At 43.5% G+C, this 23,271-nt stretch overlaps 1 protein-coding gene across 2 annotated transcripts in view; it reads right to left on the bottom strand.

Moving 5' to 3' along the window:
* Positions 1 to 22,191, bottom strand: part of trpm3 (transient receptor potential cation channel, subfamily M, member 3) — a 133,515-nt gene extending 111,324 nt beyond the window's left edge. For both annotated transcript variants that reach the window (XM_078285416.1, XM_078285415.1), the window contains exon 1: positions 21,988 to 22,191. In XM_078285416.1, coding sequence (XP_078141542.1) covers positions 21,988 to 22,191 — 204 coding nt within the window. The remainder of the gene's footprint in view (positions 1 to 21,987) is intronic.
* Positions 22,192 to 23,271: the final 1,080 nt, after the last annotated feature.

The following is a 23,271-nucleotide window of genomic DNA, read 5'->3' as shown; positions in this document are numbered from 1 at the left end:
TTAGCAGGCGTACGGATGGCAGGAAGGCTGCATGGCACAGTTTCCTGATGGTCCAGTTGAGCGGCCGTGGTGCGTCCAGCTGGTTCATGGTGCCCGCTGCTCGCGGTGCCGCCACTGGTGCCCGGCGGCTTTTCCCGGCGCCAGGATCAACACTGCCCCACCAGGGGGGCAAAACTGGGAGGGGGTCTCCAACTCCAACCGACGAAAAACACCTAGGTCCCAGGGCATGACCCTCAACGGACAACCAGCAACCACTGCCGCCACCGCCGCCACCACCTCGAAACCTTCACTTCCCCAAGCGGATGAAGCTCTCACCTGGGCGGCTCTCCCCTCCCTCTCCCCTCCCTCCCCTCCCTCTCCTCCTTTCCGGCCCGCGCAGATCCACAGGGTCCGAGCCAAGCCGAATCTGGAGCACCAGGAGCATCTGATTCCTCTTCCACCTGCAGCCCGAGTGTTCCCAGCTCTGGCGCGAAAAAAAACCCAGAGCATACAGTATTTTCCCAAACCAACGGAGCAGAGCACAGCAAAGTGCAACGGAGAGAAGAGAGTGCAGTGGAAGAGTGATGAAGGCAGAGAAAGAATGAGAAAGGAGAGAGAAAGAGGAGGAGGAGAGGTGGAGAAGAGAAGAGAGCAGTGCAATGCGGTGCAGTATAGCGCAGAGGAGAGAGGAGAGGAGAGGAGAGGAAAGGAGAGCAGCGCAGAGCGCATAAACGGAGCAGCCTGACAGGCAGCAGCTTAGATTTGAGGCTGCACTACTGTCTCCAAGATGAGAGAGCGAGAGAGAGAAAAAAAAAGAGAGAGAGAGAGAGAGAGAGAGAGAGAGAAAGAGAGAAACAGAGAGAGAGAGAGAGAGAGAATGAGATCAACATGCAATGGATCCACAAGCTAAAAGAGAAAAATGATGGAGATGGGGCGCAAGAGGAGAGCTTGTGCGCAAGGGGAAAAAGAGGAGAGATGGAGAGAGAGAGAGAGAGAGAGGGAGGGAGGGAGAGACAAAGAAAGGGAGAGAGAGAGAGAGAGAGAGAAAACAAGAGGGAGAGAGGGAGAAGAGAGGAAAGAGATGAAGTGTGACACTGTATGGTGGTTGAGAAGGAAACGGGTGAAGCGGAGTACAAACCTCTGTCTTTTAGAGTGAATTCAGCTGGAGCTTGAATATGGAAACACATGGAACAACTTGGTAGTGTGACAAAGAAATGGGAGTATGACCTACATTCCTGATTTGAAGACACACTAGAGATCATATTCAAGCTCTAAATTGGTTAAATGAAAAAATCCCTCCAAAACAGCGCTGTTGAGGTAAACATCATATGACATAAATCCATCCTATTTCTTTTTCAGCGCCTCTCAGCCCCGCCTCCTCTCCCTCTCTCTCTCTGTCTCTCTCTGCCCCCTCTCTTCCTCTGATTTCCTTCCACCGTAAAGTGAGGTCTGGTGTGTGTGTGTGTGTGTGTGTGTGTGTGTGTGTGTGTGTGTGTGTGTGTGTGTGTGTGTGTGCGTGCGTGTTCTCTTTTTAACATTCACTATTACTGACTAATGCCTAACCCTCACTAATGGACTGCACCTCATTGGCCCCTGGATACAAAAATGCTAGCAAAGTGAAGTCCTTTTTACTAAGAAAAAGAAAATGTAATCATATACAGTATATTTTGAATACAGGCTTTAGACTGTATCTCTTTTACAGTCTCATCTACTAAAGAACAAATGTGTGACAGAGGCAGAAAAATATGTTTTCCTCCAGTGTGTCCTCTCTCCCTGCCTGCAGGCACCTAAATCAATGTAAAAGATATAGTAGGACATAATGTTTCTATCATCATCTTCTATAAAATACTATGATTATAACTTAGGTGTTACAGGCTAATTGATTTGTCTCCTCTCCTCGCCTTAGGGCAGAGTGAAATTACAGCTAGTAAATGCTATTGATTCACCCTATAACCATCCACAGAGCCATAGTAACCTAGCATGTATCGACAATAGGGAAAGCTTATCAGCGCTATACAGCACTCAAAGGCTGGAATGCTTCATTATGAAGCAGAGGTGATAATGATCCAGCCCTCCAGTTTTTTCATTCTTTCTTTTCTTTGTTGGTGTTCTGCATTTGGTGTACCTCTGTTTCTATTGCTCACATAGTTTTTTTCCCCTACAGGGAGTTACCGATTCACCGTATTAGAGAACACAAAACAAAAGATATGGAAGACACAAATTGATCACTCTCTTTGTGATAGCTTTGGCATGTTCAGACTGGTTGAGGAGTGATTCAATGTGATCTGATCCTCTGAGGCGGAGATCAAAGCACTGGAGGATCAGAGGTGTTGATGACAAAGCATGATGCCGCTTGTCAGATCTATCATTGTAAAAGAAAAATCATTTGTCCAAATTAATGTCACAAGCAATGGAGTTGCATCAAGTACCTAAAACATTTGAACTCTATATATTTTTATAGGTCTAGGACTTGGAAAATATTTAGCTAGGATTTGCTCAGATCTACAGCGAGTGTCAAAGTGTTGAATAAAAATAGGCATTCCTAGATACTGAAAATATGGTTAGTCACCAGGAAAATGTGGATAAAAGGCAATGTAATGATAAAAGGCAAAGGTAATGATAATGTCATGGAAACGTCATAACAAAATGGCATTTCAGGTTTGAAGTTCTTTTAAAAAACATGCTCTAGCTCAGCTGAGGCATTACACTGTGCAAATAAAGGGTATGTTTATAACATGGATATAGGATACATAAAAAGCTGTTTCTCTTACATTAGCAATTGCATAAAAGGGAAACCTAAGGGAAAATGAAGTTCAACTGTAGTTAAAGAAACTGATTCAGTGAAGTAAGGCAGGCTGTCAGTATTATCCTGGAAGCAAATAAAGAATAAAGAATAATAATGAAATCGATGTGGAACCTAGTGTTACTATTATATCAAGTAAAATGTATAGTAATGACTCCAAGTGTTGGAAGTTGCTTCAATGCAACACAATATGATACGATACAATGTTGCCTCATTGCTCTTAAATTGCATCTTGATTGCCGTCTTGTTATTATGTTGTATCAGTGATAGCATGTTGTATCAGTGATTGTCCTAATTATCCTCTCTCCTGAGTCACCACCTCACAGTCACAGTGGGTGTTTGGCCCTGACAGAGTCACGGACTGACATTAAGACTATCCACCTCACTGACCACTATCTCCCCTGGGGACCGCAAAGACCCGTGGGAGATCTGTCTGTCAACCGTACAGCTGGTCACCGTGGAGACGGGGTGATGGTGGTGGTGGTGGTGAGGTGAGGGGCAGAGGGGGGCAGGGAGAAAGAGAGAGAGAGAGAGAAAGAGCCTGTCCATTCTCTTTTATTCCCATCCCTCTCGCTTCACCCTTCTCCATCTAACCCCATGAAACGCTTCAGCGATCACATCTACTGCTCAGCGCTGCACTGTCCCTCTCCTGGCTCTAGATGGCAACCTTCTAATGCAAAATACCCGTCCCAGCCTCGGCCCCAGCATTCATTTCAAACCTGACTCAAATCTGGAAGAACTTTCTAAAATCATCACATCCGAATCATCCATGAACTGAGTTACTAGAAAGCCTAAGCAACTGCCTACCGAATACTAATTACATCAGGATAATGAGTTGGTGAAGTCAAGTCTACATTCATCTGCTTGCCTGAAGAGCAACATACACACTTTAACCACCAGGGGGCATTAGTTCAACACATCTGCTGCGGACAGAGAGAGGCTGTATATGTTATCCTCTCACTCCTCTTGGCTACACTAATTATCACAACATTCAAAAGGCATTAAAGCACCGGCAGAGAACAAGACCAGACAAGAAAAGATTAAATTCTCTCACGGTGATTCATTTCTCCCAAAGGGAACTTAACTTGGCAGATGAGGGAGGCGAGTCTGAAGGCAATTTGCTGTGAATTACTTAAGTGCTCGAGTGCTGAGGGCTTGTATCGGATGGTGGAGGCAAAACAATGAATATCCAGCAACGCTTCATCTCTTACATGTTTTTAGATGGCTCCCTGAAGTGGGAAAAGGAGTGTTACATGGAAATTAATCTTGGTGCGAGTCAAGATTGGTGTGAATGGCATTTTTACACAAGAACCTCAACCCATACGGCCACACAAATTAAAATGTCCTAAATTCACAACAGCATCTATAACCAGAACATACTGCATGTCTATAACGTCTGCAGCTGAGGCACAAAGTCACTCTGCTCTCTTTTGATATGTTTGAGCGGATAAAGAAGTAAGATTGCAGGATTTATTCTCTATCACTATATATGGGTGTGAGTATGAGAGTGTGCGTCAGTGAATATGTCTATGTTAGCCTATGCCTGCAAGTAGTCGTGAGTAACTGTACATTTCATCTTCTATGTGCATCTGAGCGTGTGTGAGCGTATTTGTGTGTGATACGATTGTGTGGGTGTGCTCTTGTACGCCATGTCTACTCTAAGACATCTCTGCTACAGGTAGATCTTGTCACACCACCTATTTGCACTGTGACAGGAGCGAGAATGAAACCCATTTCCACCTGTCACTCAGTCAAAGCCAGGAGCCCCTGGTACGCTGCTCCCACCTAATGATGCCTACTGAAAATGTGAATCCTCCCTTCTGTTATTCATTTGTATGAGATATACTGTACCTGTAGAAGAGGGGGTGGGGGTGGGGGGGTTAGTGAGTGCGTGTGTCTGTGTGAGAGAGAAAGAGGGAGAGAGAGAGAGAGAGAGAGTCTGTGTATGTGCACGTGTTTGCATAAGTGCCGACACCTACAGTAATCTATGCTGGAACAAACCATGCAAACACGTGTCGTCTTCTGATTTAGTCTTTCTCCTTTTTTCCCCCCGTTTAAAATGGATGGAAATCCCCAGAGAGCCGCCGTCCGGCTTGACTTTCCACCAACTTCACAACAGAATTCATCATTACCTCAGAATTTATTAGAAAGAGAAACATTAAATACCTAATGCGACACCTACAGGAGCTGCTATCTGTGAACAAAGTAACACCGGTGCAGGTGCCTTGAAACTGAGCGTGAGGATCTAAGTGTTAGAAGATCTGTGAATACAAGTTTGTTTGGGAAGTGTCTGTCCTGAATAATTTATGTGCCAAGATGCTTGTTATTGTTTCTCAGTGTAGAGCGGCACTTTGCTCGATGCGCTGCAGTTGTATATTTTATTTGAACCAAGGGTTTTGTATACACAGAAAAGCCACCATTTGATTCCCCTTAGAGAGCAGTGAGTCAGATGGTATAGAGAGCATTCTGCTGGCACCACCGACGATGCGATGATTCAATTCCCATTTGGGGTGACTCAAGAGTGGTTAATATACGCTTACTGTAATGGTATTTACACCAGGGGAAGCATCTAGGGCGTACTATTAAGTGTAGGATTCCGCTTCTTGTTGCTGCCACCCAACCTCTTCATTACTCTCTCTCTCTGCCAGGATTAGGGGTTCGATTTCCACTGGGGCCGCCCATGCTGAAAATGTATGCACGCGTGGTTCTGTGATAAAAGCGTCCACCAAATGGCAGATGTTACACACACACAATGATACTGTCAATTTTTCAGTTAAAAAAAGAAAAAGTGACTGAAGGTATGTGATAACAAAGTTGTCTATGTGGATTGATGTGCCAAGCCTCTATCTAATCGGGCTTCTTCTCCCTTTTCTCTGTGTGATGCCCATCCCCTGGAGGATTCTGGGTAAGTGACAGTTCAATACCCCACCACCACCACACACACACACACGCAGACACATACACACACACCGCTACCCCCCACTCCCCTTGCCCTGAGGAAGCAGGAAGACCTCTGCTGGGTCGGGTACACTCCTCCATCTGGAGAGAGGCAATGATTAGCCTGCGGGATGGAACCATGCGCGCACACACACATGCATGCACACTCACACACACACACACACACACACACACACACACACACACACGTACACACAATAGCTCTCAAAATGTTTTTTCTCTCCACTTTTTCTTTGCCAACGTACACATTCGCTCTCACTCGCTCAGTTACTATGGCAACCGCCCGGTACTTTTTTACGCTTCCTAAAACTTCTGTAGCAGTTCAACACATTGCCCTTTATAAACTCCAAGTTGTTATTCATGTCCCACAAGTTGTCCAATACACCTACCGCATCTGTCAGCGCGACCATTAAATCAGGCCCACATTTTTCAACCCTGACATTTACTCTTCCTCTCTCTGTTATACCTGCCTCTTGTTCGATCTGAGTCTCTGTCTCTGCATCAGTCTATCTATCCATCTTGCTCAGAGCTGAGGCCAGTGCTTCAACGTTTGGAAAGAGACCCACTTATAGCGGTAAAAGGAGAGGAGAAGAAAGGAGAATAGAGCAGAGGTAAGATATTAGATAAGTCGGTAGATAGGTAGGAAGCAAGGTAGGTAGATAGGAGGTTAGGTAGGTAGGGAGGGAGGGAGGGAGGGAGGGAGGTATCTAGGAAAAGTAGGTAGATAGGAAGGTAGGTAGGTAGGTAGGAAGGTAGGCAGGTGGGTAAGTAGGTAGGTAGATCGGAAGGTAGGTAGGTAAGAAGGTATGTAGGTAGGTAGGAAGGTAGGTAGATAGGAAGGTAGGTCGTTAGGGAGGTAGGTGGCTAGGAAAGTAGATAGGAAGCTAGGTAGGGAGGTAGGTGGGTACATTTGATCATATAAACAGAAGTGAGAACAAGATGAAGATAAATGGAAGAGAAAACAGGAGAAAGGTCACTTTGGCTTAAAAGACTGAAACAAAGACTAGCAACAGGCGTGGATGAGAAAAGAAAAGAGGTAGAGAGGAATGAGGAATCAAAAAAAGAAAGATCAGAAAAGAATGAAAGAAAATGGAGTGGAAGGAGGGAGAGAAATCCCTTACTTCAACCCAGTTCCTTCTGAATAAATTCAAGCTTTTAGTTTACCACAAATCATTTCTGGTTTCCATGCTGTGAGGTAGTCTGACAAAGGAACAGCAAGAGTCAATCCTCTTTTCTCTGCATTAAAAATGTTCTCTGTGGCATTTGGCATTCCCCATAATGGAAAGTAGTGAAATAATAGATATCTCACAACTACATAATTGCAGTAGAGACAGCAAGAGCTCCATCAGATTTAGTGTAGAGATATCTTAACAGTTTTCTGTTCTAAGCATGATTGCATTCAGCTCAACCGAAATGCAGTCTCTCCACTTTGAGTCATTTGTCCCTGCAGAGCAAAAACAACACTTTGCCACATCTATCCACTATAATTGCCGACTGAACTGCTTCTAGAAAACAAAGAAGTTAACAGCTAACACTTTATGTGGGTAGTCCAACTATCAGGTGACAAAAAGTAGATGTTCAACAACATGCCACTTAATTTGATACATCTCTACAGACTATAACCCTAACCCTAAGATTTTTTCACACTGTTGTGAATATCACCTAAAACTCAGTGGACTTTTTAGTGACATATTATAGTCAGTTGATAGTAAGTTAAGTATCAGCGCTGGACTATCCAAATAGCATGTGACCAACCTTCATACTGACAACCTGCTTTGGGGCTTTCATGTCAATAGAGATGAACAAACATTACAGATGATGGGTAATTACATTGTTCATGATAATTCTTTGATCTTTAGGCACTGGTAATTCTAAATATGAAATGGGGAAAATAGGGGGGAAAAGTAGCACCATCTACCCAGAAGCTGAATCTATGAAAGCCAATCAAGTCATATGGGAACACAGGTTTACATGACAGAAGAATTACACTAAACTAAACTAAGCTTAACTAAGCTACTGCTATGACTCACCCTCTCAAACTTACAAACAACAACACAGAAGGAAAGTACCTCAGTGTCTTCCACGTGTGTTCTGTTCTGTTCTGTTCTGTTCGTTGTCTACCTGTGTGTATTTATTTCTGTGTGGAGTATGAGAGCTGAGCAGATGTCGTGACCGAAAGTGTCAGGCCAGCTTTTAAAATGTGTGAAGGTTAGCTAAGGGTTCACAATAAATAAGGCAATTAAATGATAGGACTGTAGTGTATGTGTACGTGCGTGCATTTTGTGGGCATGCATGCATGATGTGCACCATGAGTGTATCCACATGTGTGTGTGTGTGTGTGTGTGTGTGTGTGTGTCTTCGGCAGTTGTCAGCATCTTCAAACAGCCCCAGAACTGAGGAAGGCATAAACGGCACTCAGCGTGGTGCAATTATGGGAACTCTGTCCACATAATTGGCATTGAATAATGTATTAGGACTACTGGCGGTTCTTGGAAAAGGAATCATATTGTGCTAATATGCCACCTAGCCTGTGTACTGTCCGCATATAGATTCACATAGGTATATTTACTAACAGTTTACTGTGACAAAGAAGCAACCTAACAACCATCTTTTTACGTCATACACCATGTCTTTTTCAGCACATTGATTGTTCAATGCTATGGGTGCTTTTGGGGTCGATTTTTGGCGTGTCCATTGTGCCTATAGAACTGTAATGGAGAGCCATGCAGCCTGGCAAGTAAGACGTAAGTGGCTTTATAGTGAAGCAATTGTCAAGATTCAATCAGAACCAATAAGTATGTTAGAAAAAGATGAGGTCCAGGTCAAAAATGGCCAGAATTATGCTTTAAGTCTCACACAAATGCACACAACACCCAGCTGGACTGAGATGCCCCTGTCTTAAGTAAATTTAATTTTACATTTACTGCATTTTTGTGGGGCTTTGGGTAAGCGATCCATGGAGAGAGAGTGAATACAGTACAGAGATGCTCCGAGAACGACATTTACAACCTATAAATGCTCATCAAAATGGAAACCTAGTATATTATGTCCTGCCAAAAACAGACAGGTTTTACGGGCAAAGATTAATTCAATTAGGTTCCTTCTTTGAAAGGAAGTAGTGCTATTTCAATCAACTGATACAATGGAAAATTATTGGAAAATAGGGTCTAGGTCAAAAATGGCTGGAGTTATGCTTTGAGTTCTTCAAGTGTATTTGGGTGAGAAGTCTTCCATTTTGTGTCCAATGAAGCAGAGGAGTGTGACAACGAAACATGGCCAGAGAACAAACCTGTAGTCCCACTGAGACACACCAGACTGACACTGAGGGTAGAATTAGAGACGTTTATAAAGAGAAGAGAGTGAAGGCAGAGAGTGAAACAGACCGAGAGAGAAACAGAGAGGGCGTGGGAGAGAGAGAGAAATGGGGTGGCAAAACCAATTGAGAGAAACATTGAGGTATACTCATTTCATGCATATCAATCTTGGAGGCCCAGAACCGAATTGCTCTTTTGCATAATGTGCCTACATTAAAGCTGATTCACTTAGCCATATTTCCTCCAAGATCACACACTAAGTTTTCCATCTGAATCTCGCAATGGAAATGAGGCTTAGAAAACAGATTGTCAGTTTGGGTAAAAAAAAAAGACATGAACTTAAACTGTCCACCAGAGCTACTCAACTCGTTTCTAAGACAATGGATATTTTGACACCAAGAAAATACTGAGTCTATCACTGAGCCAATTAGGAGCAAGAACATTTTGTTATGGTCACAGTAAAACAATAATTATAATTTTCAGGATAGGATAGGATCAGGATAAAAAATTTATATTGACTTTATATGTAAAAATGAGAGGTAAGATGGAGAAAAGACATATGATGGAAAGAAAATATGATAGAAATGGCACTGTTCTCAAGATAGTCTCCCTCTCTCTCTCTCTCTCTCTCTGGAGACAGGAGATCAGTGCAGTGCCCATCTGGTAATACCAGCTCCCCAATGTCCGTCAACTCAATACTCAATGGAGAGTCGGAACACACACTCGTGCACACACACGCACACACACCTATACACACACACACACAAATCTATAAATGCCAGATTAGCTTTAGTGCTTGCCGATCTAATCTTCTGAGTCAACAGAGCAATGCAGACATGGCTCAATGTCAGAAGGCAGAATAATGAACAGTCAGTCATTGCACTCCGACACACACAGAGTGGCATCTTTAGACCTAAAACCTCACCCTCCAGCACTGTGTGCGGCTTTACTAGACTTTTGATCACTGATTCAGTTGGGGGGATCAAGTTGACAAACTTCTAGTGAAACTTAATACTGAGTGACTTTCAGAGGTTTTGGACGATGGATATTGTGATTTTGTTCAGGATCATTCCTGCTTTTTCTGCCATTACTAGCTAATGAAAGACAGACACAAGGCGTAAGGCTCCTGTGATTTTGATGAGATCATTTCCCTCTGGCGAGTTTGGATGAGTCTGGTTCAGTCCAGTTGTGTCTGAGCGGCACTGGCTAAGTGTTTGACATAGCTGGTGTTCAGAGTGTTTCCAGGTTGTCCTCAGACCAAGCTCTCGCTGCTCAGCGGTGTGGATGGAACCAGTGAGGTGAAATAAATGATGGTACACCCAGGCACAACTAATGGGTCAACCTCCGTTGTGTCCCTCCTTTGAAATGAGGCCCTGTGAGAATGCGGCACACAAACTGTGCGGATCCAAAAACAAACACACACACACACACACACACACAAACCCAAATGCCCACCCACAACACTGTGTATGAAAACAAAATGCCACACTCGCCTGACATAAATTCTGCATTAGCCGCTGAGAACCCTGATGTTGCCGTAGCAACGTAGACATAGTGTAATTACCGTCTTGTGGGGCCGGTGTAATAAAGCTGGACCCTGCAGTCCTGTGGCCCCAGGGTCCCTGGTAATGGCCTTTATGACAATCATTACCGCCACACCGCTACACCGGGAAATACTTACCAGGACACGCTTAGCCTCAAAGACAAGAGCTCATGGCTTCACACAACAAAGCTTCAAAGGCGCAGTTCAAAGTGAAGGTGCAACGCAGGCTTCAGATCAACAGATCTCTACTGAAAGATGTCTAAATTTACATTAAAAAAGAAAGAGCTAGTGAAAGAAATGTTTTGTTCACTACTGTAGGTCTTCACTTGTTGTTGTGTCTAGGTTTTGACAGGACTGAGGAGGGCCAGGAGTGACTGGATGAAACCGAAATGCAGTCTGCTCAGTTTTGATGCTATATTGGTGTGACAGTTGTGTTCAAATACATTATTGCAAAAGCAATCCATGAAATATCAGTAACTTACAGAAATTTTAAGTACTAATGTTGGATACTAAAGCATAGGTACACTAAAATCCACTAAAACCATGATAAAGTAAAGACTGATTTCTGACGATACACTGTCGCATTAAAATATATACTAAAAGTGACTGTATAAGTATGGGCCGTAGCTCAAGGAGTCAACACAAGCCAATTGTGGCTTGCAGAGAACTCGTATTCAAACCTCGTTCATCACATCAACATACCAAAATGAGCAAGGGAATGTGAAAGGTACGAACGGTGTGAACGGTACACTCAAAAAAAGCTACATGTATTTCTGAGAGGAGTATGGGTTAAAAAAAAGGAAAAAAAAACACAAAGGCTTATGGTTTCTTCCTGCATACAAAAAAGCTGTAATCTAATGTGAACTGTCTAATGAAAGCTGTTTGGACTGAGGCATGACTGAGCGTCGCTGAAACGTCTCCGACTGTCTCTCCCTCTTTCCCTCTTTCCCTCTCTCCTCCTGTCTCTCTCCCTCTCTGTCTGAGTGAGGATAAATTAGCGGAAGGAATTCAGAGTGCGGCTGCTCAGAGGGGGGTTTAAAACAGCTTTGATCAGGACCCATGCCAGTAATCTGACAAATCCATAAGGGGAGCAACTCAAACCGTGTTCTTTTGTGAGCGGCTCCATCTTGCATTGGCAAGTCATCGTGCCTAGTGTGTTTAGGGCTGTGTGTTTACTCCACCGCGCCTTGGTGATCCATGTGTGGGCGTGTCTTTGATGGAGATATAGTCATAATGTAGGAATCTTTAAATGTTACACACTATCTGGTCAATTATGTGTGTATCCCAAAGTTTCAGTGTATGTATTGGATGTATGTTCTTGTTTCTCTCTCTCTCTCTGTGTGTGTGTGTGTGTGTGTGTGTGTGTGTGTGTGTGGGAGTCCTCCAACAGCTGTGGAGTAGATAAGAAACCCCTAGAGACACTAGTTTTTAATCCCACACTCCAGGTAGAGCGGATTTCACTGTTTTACACACACATAGGCAGGGCGCGCACACACATACACACTTACACACATACACACACACAGGGAGCAGATTTCACTTCTATATCCCTGCCACTCAGAATTAGTGCCCTGGCCAAGAAGGCAAGGACCAGAAAGTGAAGACAAAGCTAACGTAAGGACAAAAGCACACTTCAATCACAGCAATATAATGCACCTTTCAATTTGATTCATTAGCCTCTCACAATGGTCTTTTACAGTTCACCTTAACAAATGATCCAAAAGCCTTATAGAGAGAGAAAGGATTATGGGACTGTCTTTCTATCTCTTCCTCTTTTAAATCACACAGAGAAAAAACAGAGGAGGAATTGATCCAGGGATGGAAAGATGAGGCAGAGAGAGAAGATAAACAGCCCTCTTACACAGAATTTTCCTGAGGACACTTTACCTATTTTCTGACAGCTGTGGTTCATGTGTAATTATTTGCATGGCATTATCAGGATTATATGGAGAACAACAAGCTCATGACTGTGTAGAATGTGATATTTTATCTAAAAAAGAAAAAATCCTTCAGCTTCCTTGTATTTTTGGTAACCAGACAGACCTCAGTAGTGGTACTGTAGCTCTAGGCGGGTTGCAACACAGAGACGCTGAGGCAACTGGAGTCAAACTGCAGTGACGTCATCAGGATTTTTAAGGTCACAGAGTACACCTTCCATCACACACACACACACACACACACACACACACACATTGATGTCTGTCAGGTCAGCTGTGGGCATTACCTCAGCAAGGTGAGCTGAGGAATCATTGCAGAGGCAACAAAAGTTCGCCCTGCAACCTTATCAAAACCCGTCCTCCAGCCCTCCTTTTCCCTCCCTTTCACAGCCCTCAAAGTTCATTTTGCCCATCCTATTCTCCAGCCTGCAAAGTTCACCATCCACATCATCTCTCTGAATGCTATCTATGGAGAGGATCTCAAAATAGTTGAGCCTTGAACAATGGAAGGGTGGTGCCACACACTTTGTTTGTGTGTGTGTGTGTGAGAAAGAGAGTGTGTGAGAGAGAGAGAGACAGAGAGAGAGAAAGAGAGAGAAAGAGAGAGAAAGAAAGAAAATGTAACACCTCTGTTTGTAACATCTGACACCCTTATACGTTTCAAAATCACCCTGCTGACTCATTCTTCTCACACCTATAGCTCCATCTGTATCACACTCTCTCTCCTTCTCTCTCTCATACATACACACACAAGTCACACACAAACACAAACAAGTGCTCTCTCCCTCCCAAAAGATGCTTTGTCTCCTCAGCATGTTCTCCCACTATCTGACACCTCCCACCGCGTTTACTGCTTAAACACACTCTACACGATACTTAGTCTGTTTCCAAGTTACTGTTGCCAGGGATGTCAGTCAACACCCTCTACACACACACACACACACACACACACACACACACACCACTACTACCACCATCACCTCCATCAAACAACCAGCTTATTTGTACTACCAGTCTGCCACTGAAACGTGTAGTAAGCAGATTAAAATGTCGAGTACATAGCTGTGTTGGCATGCCAGCAGCCCAGCCTCAGGTTTGTTAAGACGCAGCCCCGCCAACTTGCCAGCAGAATGTGAAATGAAAGTCTAAAGCGTGGCATGATGGTTACAAAGAGAGACCAATTACTGTGTTGTGCCAGACTTTCAACGAGACTCAGATCAACTTCCAAATAAAAGAAAAGGCTTTCTGTGTTACGATCTCCCAGGCATCTGTCTCTGTCCGTCTGCCTCCCACTGCCCTTTCCCCAGATGGTTCTCTCTCATCTCCATGCCTCTCTTCCCTTTGCCACTTTATTTCTCTTTAATTAGTGTGAGGCACATTACTCTAGGCTAATGATTTACAAATAGGCTGTGGGTGGTATTATCCACCCACACTGTTGATTGTGTACTACTATGATTAATGTGCCCATGAAAGGGCTGGGTTATCTCACCCTGTGAATGAGGTTATATTAAAATTACGTCTGCCAGATAAAGCCAATGCAAGTCTCCTGTGACAGTGAGATTTTAGGGGAGGAAGTCAAAGGACCAATTGAGGATTTGGTGTAAGCCGTATTGGATGAACTGCCCCCGCTGCAGGTAAGATCATAAGAGGCAAGTCACTTTAGGGACCATGCTACATGCAGCACTAACAAAAAGGTGGTTCATCGCTTGGTTGAATATTCATTTTAGGAAACTTTAAAGAGGCACTAGGCAAGATTTTTATGTAAAAATACACCTGTCTTATCTGTCACAAAGTGGGACTGAAATAGAAAAGAGTCATCCCCCCCTAAATGAGACGCTGTAGATTCACAATATTTGCCCAAATTAAATTCTGGTATCGGGTATAGACACTCTGCCCTCAGGAAGTGATGAATCAAAACTTATAGTAAGAGCAAAATTCTGTCTCCTAGACAGCAGTGAGCGAGCTGGGAAAGCTGGACTCACTGGCATTCATGATTTCTGGGTATTGAAGTTCAGATTTTTCAAACAGTTAATCTCACTGATGTTTGGAATGTGCAAAGTTGCCTTGTGCAGCTTTAATGGCGGAGATGAGATTAGGGAAATGTAACAAGCCAAGCCTAGTGCTCCCACTCGCTCAAGCACCTTTAACTGCCTCTTGATGATTTCTACCAGGTCTTTACTGTTGCCACTTATCGTAATACTACTGAGCAAGGGCATAGGGGACATGTCCCCTCCAATATTGAACTTCATTAAATTGTCCCCCGACAAAAATGGATTTTTAATTGCATGAATCGACTCAGTGGTCACTGATTCTGAATGGGAAAATGTGCCACAGTTGAAGTAAGAGCACTACCTATTTCCTTCACATGGGTCTAGCATGGTAGCCAGGACCAAGGGTAAAATAGTAGTCAGACGAGTGGAGTGGGTTACGGCCTCCACTAAACAAGAAAAAATATGATATGAATGTTTTTTAGAGAAGTGCAACAAACTTAATATGAAGTGAAACATTAATTATAAACAGTTTTACGAAGGCAACAGTGTAAGTAGGATTCAAGCAAGTGCCACTGCCAGACTGTCAGTATTGTCCATCTTTCTTCACACTTGGTTTTAGCACTAACGTTACCTCACAGTGGCTAGCCACATCACCCACGTACGCAGAAGAAATATGTCAGTAAAGTAGCTACTGTTAATATGAGTCTCCCTGGCTAACCGAGGTGAGCTCTCTCACAGTTTCTATTGTTCACATTAGCAATATAACAGCGTGCTTAATGGTTTCTTAATTTATCCTCATGGTCACAACGTAATACCCGGGCCAGGACAAAAATGATATTTATAGACTCAATAGAGAAAGACCTGAAGTGGAAGAGTCAGTGCTCTCAATTTCTGCAGGACAGAGACAGTCTACTCATCCTGAATAAAACCACAGAGAGGGACAGAGGATGCAAGACACCGGGTAAAATAGTGTGAACTGCTTGTCCAGATTCCCTGCATTAGTTGTTCAACATCAATCATCTTCCACCTCCACAACATGTAATGAAATGATAGAAAAAGATCTAGGAAGTATATGTTACGTGTTGGCTCAATGCAAGACAGCCTCCTCCTGAAATAGTGTGATCTATTCTCCAAAACATTGTAATGAAATCATGAAACTAGAATGCAATTTTCAGTGCAGAGAGTTTATTCCATCTGTTTAAGTTCAGAACCAGCTTTAAAATTAAGACTACTGCCACTCTCTTTATTTCTCCATAAATCAAAAGAGTCTCCAATAACACTTGCTTTGTACAGAAAGCAGCAGCCAAGATTGGTGGTGAACTGGTGCTAATAGAAGAAATCACATCACTCCATTTCTGGTACCCGGGATGCTGCGTTTTGGTACTGTGTCCTGGCATTCAATTACACTGATTGGCCTGATGGAGGTGCTATAATTAAAGGTCAAAATTTCAAACTGAAATGCTACCACCGGTCTGATTTTGATGAAACTTGGAGCAATGATGCATCTTATTACTGATTGGACCAAGAGGTGCGTGTATCATTCCTGAGGGACAACATGTTTACAACATCTTATTGTTGTTATTCTGATATCTTCAGAATGGACAGTGAGCTTGTTAAAGATAGATGCTTTGAAGCTTCATTGTTCATCTGTATCTTCATAATAATAATGTACAGTACTGCCGTGATAAAATGGTTTAAATTCCAGTTATGGTGTGGGAGAGACAGCTGTTTCCCAGCAACCAGCCAACAGAGCTCCAAACTTTGATCACTGCTTTCCAAAACTAAAATGTGTTGAAAAGTGATCATTCGCATTTTAACTTGATCACGCTATGAGGCAGAACGACTGAACAACTCCCAACTTTTTTTTATTGTAACTAGCAGCAAACACTTTTAAGTCTGTGAACCACTGAACTTTGTTCAAAAAACATCGCTCTGAATACAACCCAAATCACCGAACCACAAACCGTTTCCATAGGAACCGACAAAACTCTTTCCTTCTTTCCGACCTCTGTCTCATAAAGTAATATCACACTTGGGTTCATTGTAATGAGAATCCAACACAAGCATTCACACATTTTCAGTTTTCTCCCCCCTGGGAACAGGGAATCCAAAAAGTACAAATTGAATTTTCAATAACAAAATCCAACCAGCTTTTTGTCTCAGTGTATTTAAACAATGAAAAATCGACAGTACTATGCACATTTATTGAAAGTACCATACACAGGCAGTTGGAATTACACAGGCAGAAAGACACACACACACACACACACAGATGGCATACATATACGCTTGAGCATGAAAATAGGTGTGATGAGAGGTGAGATGGACAGCTTGTTATAACTAGTCTAATTAGTAATAATCGTATGGTAGGAGTTGGAGGGAGGTGTTGTGTAGGAGGGATGTGAAAGGGTGTTGGAGCAGTAAGACCCTGATTAGTGCGTGTGGACTTGGGGGTCATAGGAATTAGGAAACAAATAGGGCTGACAGGGTGGTCTAGCAGATGGACAGACTGTCCCAGAAACAAAAAGCCACAAGTCTGATCCCTTCTACAGCCAATATCTGTCCACCAACAGCAAAAAGAGGTAGTGGAGCCATAATATGACATAACTTGATTGGGTATTTGGTGGGGGTTCAAGGGGGTGGAATTCTAAAGAATTCAGTGGAGGAGGACAAAGAGAATATGAGTATTACTGTTACTGTATATATTCAGAAGATAATTACAGTAGTCCTCATATGACATGTAGTACAGATATGACATTGCGTTCATCATAATGCCTTAAGTGGCAAAACCTAGTCCCAGATCAGCATGGTTAACTAAAAGATCTTGAACTTGTTACATACAGTATAGTAGTCCAGGTCAGGTTTTTCTCAATCTTCTTGGTGCTAAAACAAGCTTCGGCAAAACAACAAAATTCCAAAGCACACCAAATTATAGACCGAGTGTGCTTTGGAATTGATTTAGATTAAATTTAAAATTAAGATTTTATTGCACAAGGAATGCACAAAGCCTTGTATGCCATATACCCAACAAAGTAAAGTCAAATCAAAAGATTTTCAGTTTGATCATAAGCTCATTAAAATAAGTTGCAATGAAGTTAATGAAATAAACTCGTTGCTTATTTTTATTAACGTGAGCAAAATCTAAAGGAACAGGAATTGGTCACCAGTGTGTCTCACAGCGGCTGAAGACCACTGAGGAAAGGAGATAAATGGGTTATGGGGCTTTTGAAGTCATGCTCTGGTGGCAGGGGTGATCACAGTGGGCATAAATGTCTGTTCTGAAGCCTATCGTCGTCCCACTGTGGCATTAAATGAGGCTCATTACAGCCAAACACTATCAGTGATAGTGTGAGCCCCAAGGGCTCTGACACCGCCATCCTATCTTATTATATATTATATTCTCCAAGGGAGAGTCCTCATGACCAGCATAAACACATGCTCGTTCGTAAAGGCATTACACACACAGTCATGTAGGCTACATGCACACACACACACACACAAACACCACACACAGACAAAACCCAAAATCATGTGGTAGAAAGTGAGGGGGGTTTTTCTAGATGCAGCGAGCAGAAGGCCTCCATGATCCACAGATGGCTTGATGAACTGCGGGGCATTCACATGGCAATAAAGAAACAAGCATGGTTGAACACACACACTAACACAAACTGAGACACAATCATTATATCACACTCTTATTCCTCTCTAAACACTCTTTCTAGCTCTCCACACACACACACACACATAAAGGAGACAGGGAGGTGCCAGAGGATCGGGATCGAGGGAGGTGTCAGCTAGCAGAAGAGACAGACTTGTCCAAACTTTAACTCCTCAGTGTCGAATTCTCTTAAAGCTCCCCTCGCTCACTCTCCCTTCTCTGTCTGGATCTTTCACTCCCTCTGTCTTTCACTCATTCAGTCCAAGTCCACAGTGTCGAATTCTCTCACAGCTCCTGTGGAGTAATTCTACATCTCTCGCTCACTCTGTCTTCCAATTTCTATCTTTCAAGAGTCTCCGTCTTGCTTCTTCGCTCTCTGTCTCTCACTCATTCAGTCAGTCACACACTGGCTCACTCACTCAATAACTCACTTGCGCACGTGCACACACACACATACGCGTACACATACACACACACACACACACACACACACTTAAGACCAGACCCTCCTGGTCATAATAATGATTTGAAGTGTCGCCCAGCTAGCAGTAGTGTTGTGGGAGTATCACTCTGTGGTTCATATCCAAGCAACACAAATCCCCACAGGGCCAAGTTTAGCTTCTCTTTGCACTCACTCACACACACACACACACACACAAATGCACACAAAAGCACAGAGAGCAGTGCACACATACACGCTTTCTAATGTCACAAAATATCTAGGATCTGTGAAAAGAATTAACCATATCTTCCGTTTTGCATTAGACCTCATAATATCTATGAAATTAACGCCTGATAACCCACTACCTCACATTTAGCATTGCTTAAATAAAGATTTCTCCCAAAATTGTTATACTGGAATTTGTGCGCAATGTGAAATGGCTTTGGTTACTGGGGCACAACTGAAAAACCAGCACTGGATCTCCTATCTCTCTCCACTCATATCTCTGTCTCACACACATCTCCCGGCTCTAAAATCTCTGCCAAATATCACCCCACAGATTGGGTAAGTATGTGATAGTCCATGAGCCCCAGCCAGCTTTAGTTATCCTGACCTTGATCCATAAACATCAATAAAGTTCTACATTTCAAAAATAGAGCGGATGGGACCCCATATCCATATCACAGAGATGTTTCATCACTGCCAGAATGACTGTGGAGAAATTATTCCCACTAGCCAGACAGACAGAAGCTGCCAAAAGCATATACATTAAACTTTCAGCACACTCCAAACACCCCGATGCCTTGAAGCAGATACAGGAGACAGGCCGAAAGAAGGCGATGGAGTGAAAGAGCAAAAGAGAAAGAGGGTTAGGGAGAGAGTGTATGTCTATGTATATGTGTGCAACCAGTTTCCACTTTATTCAGTGGTTCCTCTTGACAAATTCATCAGTCAATAGTTTTCACCAGCAGATCTCAAAACCTTGCAGGAAATTAACAAATACTGTTTCTACAGGTGTATTTACCCAGAAGTTTTGAAGATTTTGTATTTCTCTCTTCAAATGGTCACTTGTCCTCAACCTCTGAAACCACTGAACCACCAATTTCCTCTTCATTTTCATGGCATTCAGTGCTACTTTTGCTACAGTTACACCCCTTATCCTACTTCACAATGCGAGTAACACAATCAACAAAGTTACCAGGCATCCATTCTTTTCCAACAGAGCTGAGTGACCAGGGAAACTCAGATGATGGGTGAATACTCAACAAGCTTTTCAGCTGAGGAAAGTTGGCCACGGCTTAAATTTTCGCAGTTATCGGCCGTCACCAGCCAATCAGAGTTCTGTGCCTGTGTGTCCCAACAGATATGATTTTGTTTCATGAACAATAGTTCCTTGACAGTTACTTGAAATTGATAACAGCTATTCGAAGCTTGCCAGTTCTCTACAACTTTTATTTGAACCAGGAATAAAAGTCTCAAAAATTATGCTTGGAGAGCGGAACTTTTTTGTTTATTTTTGATTAATGTTACCTAATTAGCTCTTGCCAGCAAGCTACAGTATGTTAACTCATTAAAATCAAGCCTGGGCTAGGGTTAGTTAGTTAGGCTAGTGAAGCGACTCCAAATAAAAATCATTTCAGTCAGTGCCTAACGGGGACTGTGTTTGCAGAGTTGGTAATGTCTACACTATACAAATATATCAAACCTGTTTTATTAAACGATGTGATAATTGTTTAGTGATGCTATTACTGCATATCTGTTACAATATTTGTAGCTGCACAAGACCACTACATAGATGCAATCAAAGCCTCTCACAATCAGTCAGAATAGTGGCCCATCAACCAAGTTTCTCACAGTCTGAACGCACGGTTAGTTTCCCCTCCTTTGCACTGTTGTCCCTCCTTTTTTTCCTCCAACATCAAATGAGTGCTGAGGGTTAAAGGAATACACCAAGTTTTTGGGAGATTGGCCCGTCGTCCATCCGACACATTAAAGTCACTACATGTCGAATATTAACCTTAATATATCATTCTCGACTTTATTTTGATATCACTGCATAATGGCTGTAGGAAAAAAGAGACCATTGCCGTGAAAACTGGTTTATTCTATGTGTCCCCGGATATGATTTCCTGCAACGTGTGCAGGATTGACTTACACAAAGGAGGGGGCTCAACCAAAATAAGAAGAGGACTGCCTCACTTGTTCTTAGGGGAACAAATACACAGACAAGTCCAGATGCTGTCCAGTCCCACAGTGCCTAGCTAGGTGTGTAGCATCAAATGCTGCTGAGGTCGAAGTTACTACAGTCTTGGAATAATCAGCATAACCAAGGAGTCAAGACAAGAACAGATCCACTCTACTATATTGCTTTGTTCCGGTAGGTTAGCTGTATTCAGTGATGTAAAACACTGCCACTAAGGGACTCAAGTCACCAAAGTCATCAAGTTTTAAATTTCTGGTAGCAGCTTTATGTGATGAGAACATAATAGCCTATATGCTAGACCCCAAAATCATCCATGTGTCCCCAGTAGATCTTTCACTCCAGTGCTCCATGCTAACACTTTAGCATACACTATGTTGAGTGATAGTAGGCGACTAGCATCATCGCAAAAGTGAGAAAATGAGAACTTGTAGCAGCTCTAAGCAGCTAAATGGTAAGTGATGTTATATGATATGCAGCTAAGTATGGCAGTTTTGTGTAGGAAATGGAAAAATTTGTACAAAATATATATAAAACAAAATTCTATATTAAAGCAGCATAGTGTTCTGAACTACCAGGGACTACTTTCGCTGTTTACATAGGAAGTGAAGGTAATGGCCGATGGGAGACTTTGTACAGCCACTGAGCAACGAATGAATATCTGGGTGCTCACCAGAAGTAGTTAAAAAAATAAACCTCGCTACATCAGCTGTACTGACTTGATAATTTTGAATGAATCTACAGGGTATATAATAAAAAACATCAACTTCTTACTTTGGATAATGCTAGTAACCTAACATCACTCAACATGCTAAAATGTTAGCATGGCGCACCGGAGCGAATAATCTATGGAGGACACATGGGTGATTTTGGCGTCTATATTCTCATCACTTAACTGGCAAATTGACCAACGGGCCAATCTCCCCAAAACCTGGTGTATTCCCTAAACATATGATACCACCTTCTGTTCAAAACAGTCTGTCCTCCAAATTCCTCTACCCCATTTACCTCTTAATCCTTCCCTCCTGCTTAACTTCCCCCCAGGCACTGTGCCATCTTGACACCATCCTTTCCTTTCCCATTTCCCTCCCAGCACCCAGGTCATTGATTGGTCTGGCGGGGAGCGTGCAGAGGGGGTCTGTGTGTCCTCGATGCATCTTACCGGTGGCTGCTGAGAGTTGAGCACCCCCCTCTTGGTGGACCCCCCTCTGGAGCTGAGCCTCTTCCACGACTCCGAGAAACGCCCCCTAGTGGTGGGACGCCCTGGCCCAGACGTCCCGGACGCGACAGATGAATCATCCCGGGTGGAGAACGGCCGCTCCCGGCGCAGCTCCCTCCGCTCAGCCCACTTCTTCTTGGAAGCCATCGATGTGGAGAACTTGGTCAGGGAGATGTGGGAAGTAGAGCAGCCACACTGAGGCTTGGAGGCTGTCAGAGGCTCTTTAATCAAACTAGTGCTACAGGTGGCATCATCACTTCAACCTCAACTCCACTGCCTGCTGAACTAGCCTGACTCGCTCAGTCTGTCTTCTTCTCTTTCTTTACCTATTCTTTCTCAGCTTCGAAGAGCGTGCGAGGGAAATTCCAACTCCTTTCCACCTGTTTCCCTTCACTTTTTTTTTCCTCTGATCTTAAAAGACTGAAGGAGATTGTCACCTGTTTGGCTGCTCTCCTCTTCTCTTCTTTTCTTCTCGCTAGTCTTCCTCTGGGAGAGTGGCGAGTCAGAGAGGAGGGGTGGCGGAGCAGAGGGTGCTGTCTGCACCCTGTTGCATGTGCCGGTTACTGTGGCTCTGCTGTTGATGCTGTTTTCCCTCCTCACGGGGAGAGGGAGAGAGAGAGAGAGAGAGAGAGAGAGAGACAGAAAGAGAAAGAGGGAGACGAAGCGAGGCGAAGGAGGGACGGAGGGAGGGAGAGGGAGGGGTGAGAGGGTAAGATATTGAGATTAGGGCAAAAGGCACTGCAGGAGAGAGAGGAAATAATAAGAAAGAGCTGACACAGTGGGCAGAGAAAGAACAGAGAAAAGCAGAGGGGGGAAGACAGGTGGAGAGAGGGAGAGAGAGAGAGAGAGGGCTATCGGAGAGAGGAGAAACGAAGAGACAAGCTAGAGTCTCTGGAGTGCGGGGTTCCTGTTGAGCGTATAGCGCAGAGCTGGTTTGAGCTGACTGAGAGGCAGAGAGACAGACACCCTGTTCAGTAAGTCACTCTCCCACTCTCAACACTGTGCTTTGAATACCCACAGCCCCTAAACCTCCATCTCCTCCCCCCTCCTCCTCGCTCTGTCATTCACACACACTCCCCCTCTCCTCTTCTTTCTCTTTCACCGATGTAGTTCATGGCTCATGGGTTAAGCTGCCCGAACCTCAGTTTCTCTGCTGCATTTGAAGATTAGGGGGTGATACCAAACAAAACCAGCAGTTGTAATCTACTACTCTGCCTTTTCCTTTTT

Source organism: Centroberyx gerrardi, chromosome 8 (assembly GCF_048128805.1).
Source record: "Centroberyx gerrardi isolate f3 chromosome 8, fCenGer3.hap1.cur.20231027, whole genome shotgun sequence".
In the NCBI taxonomy this organism is placed as follows: domain Eukaryota; kingdom Metazoa; phylum Chordata; class Actinopteri; order Beryciformes; family Berycidae; genus Centroberyx; species Centroberyx gerrardi.
This window is presented reverse-complemented; position numbering and strand designations above follow the sequence as displayed.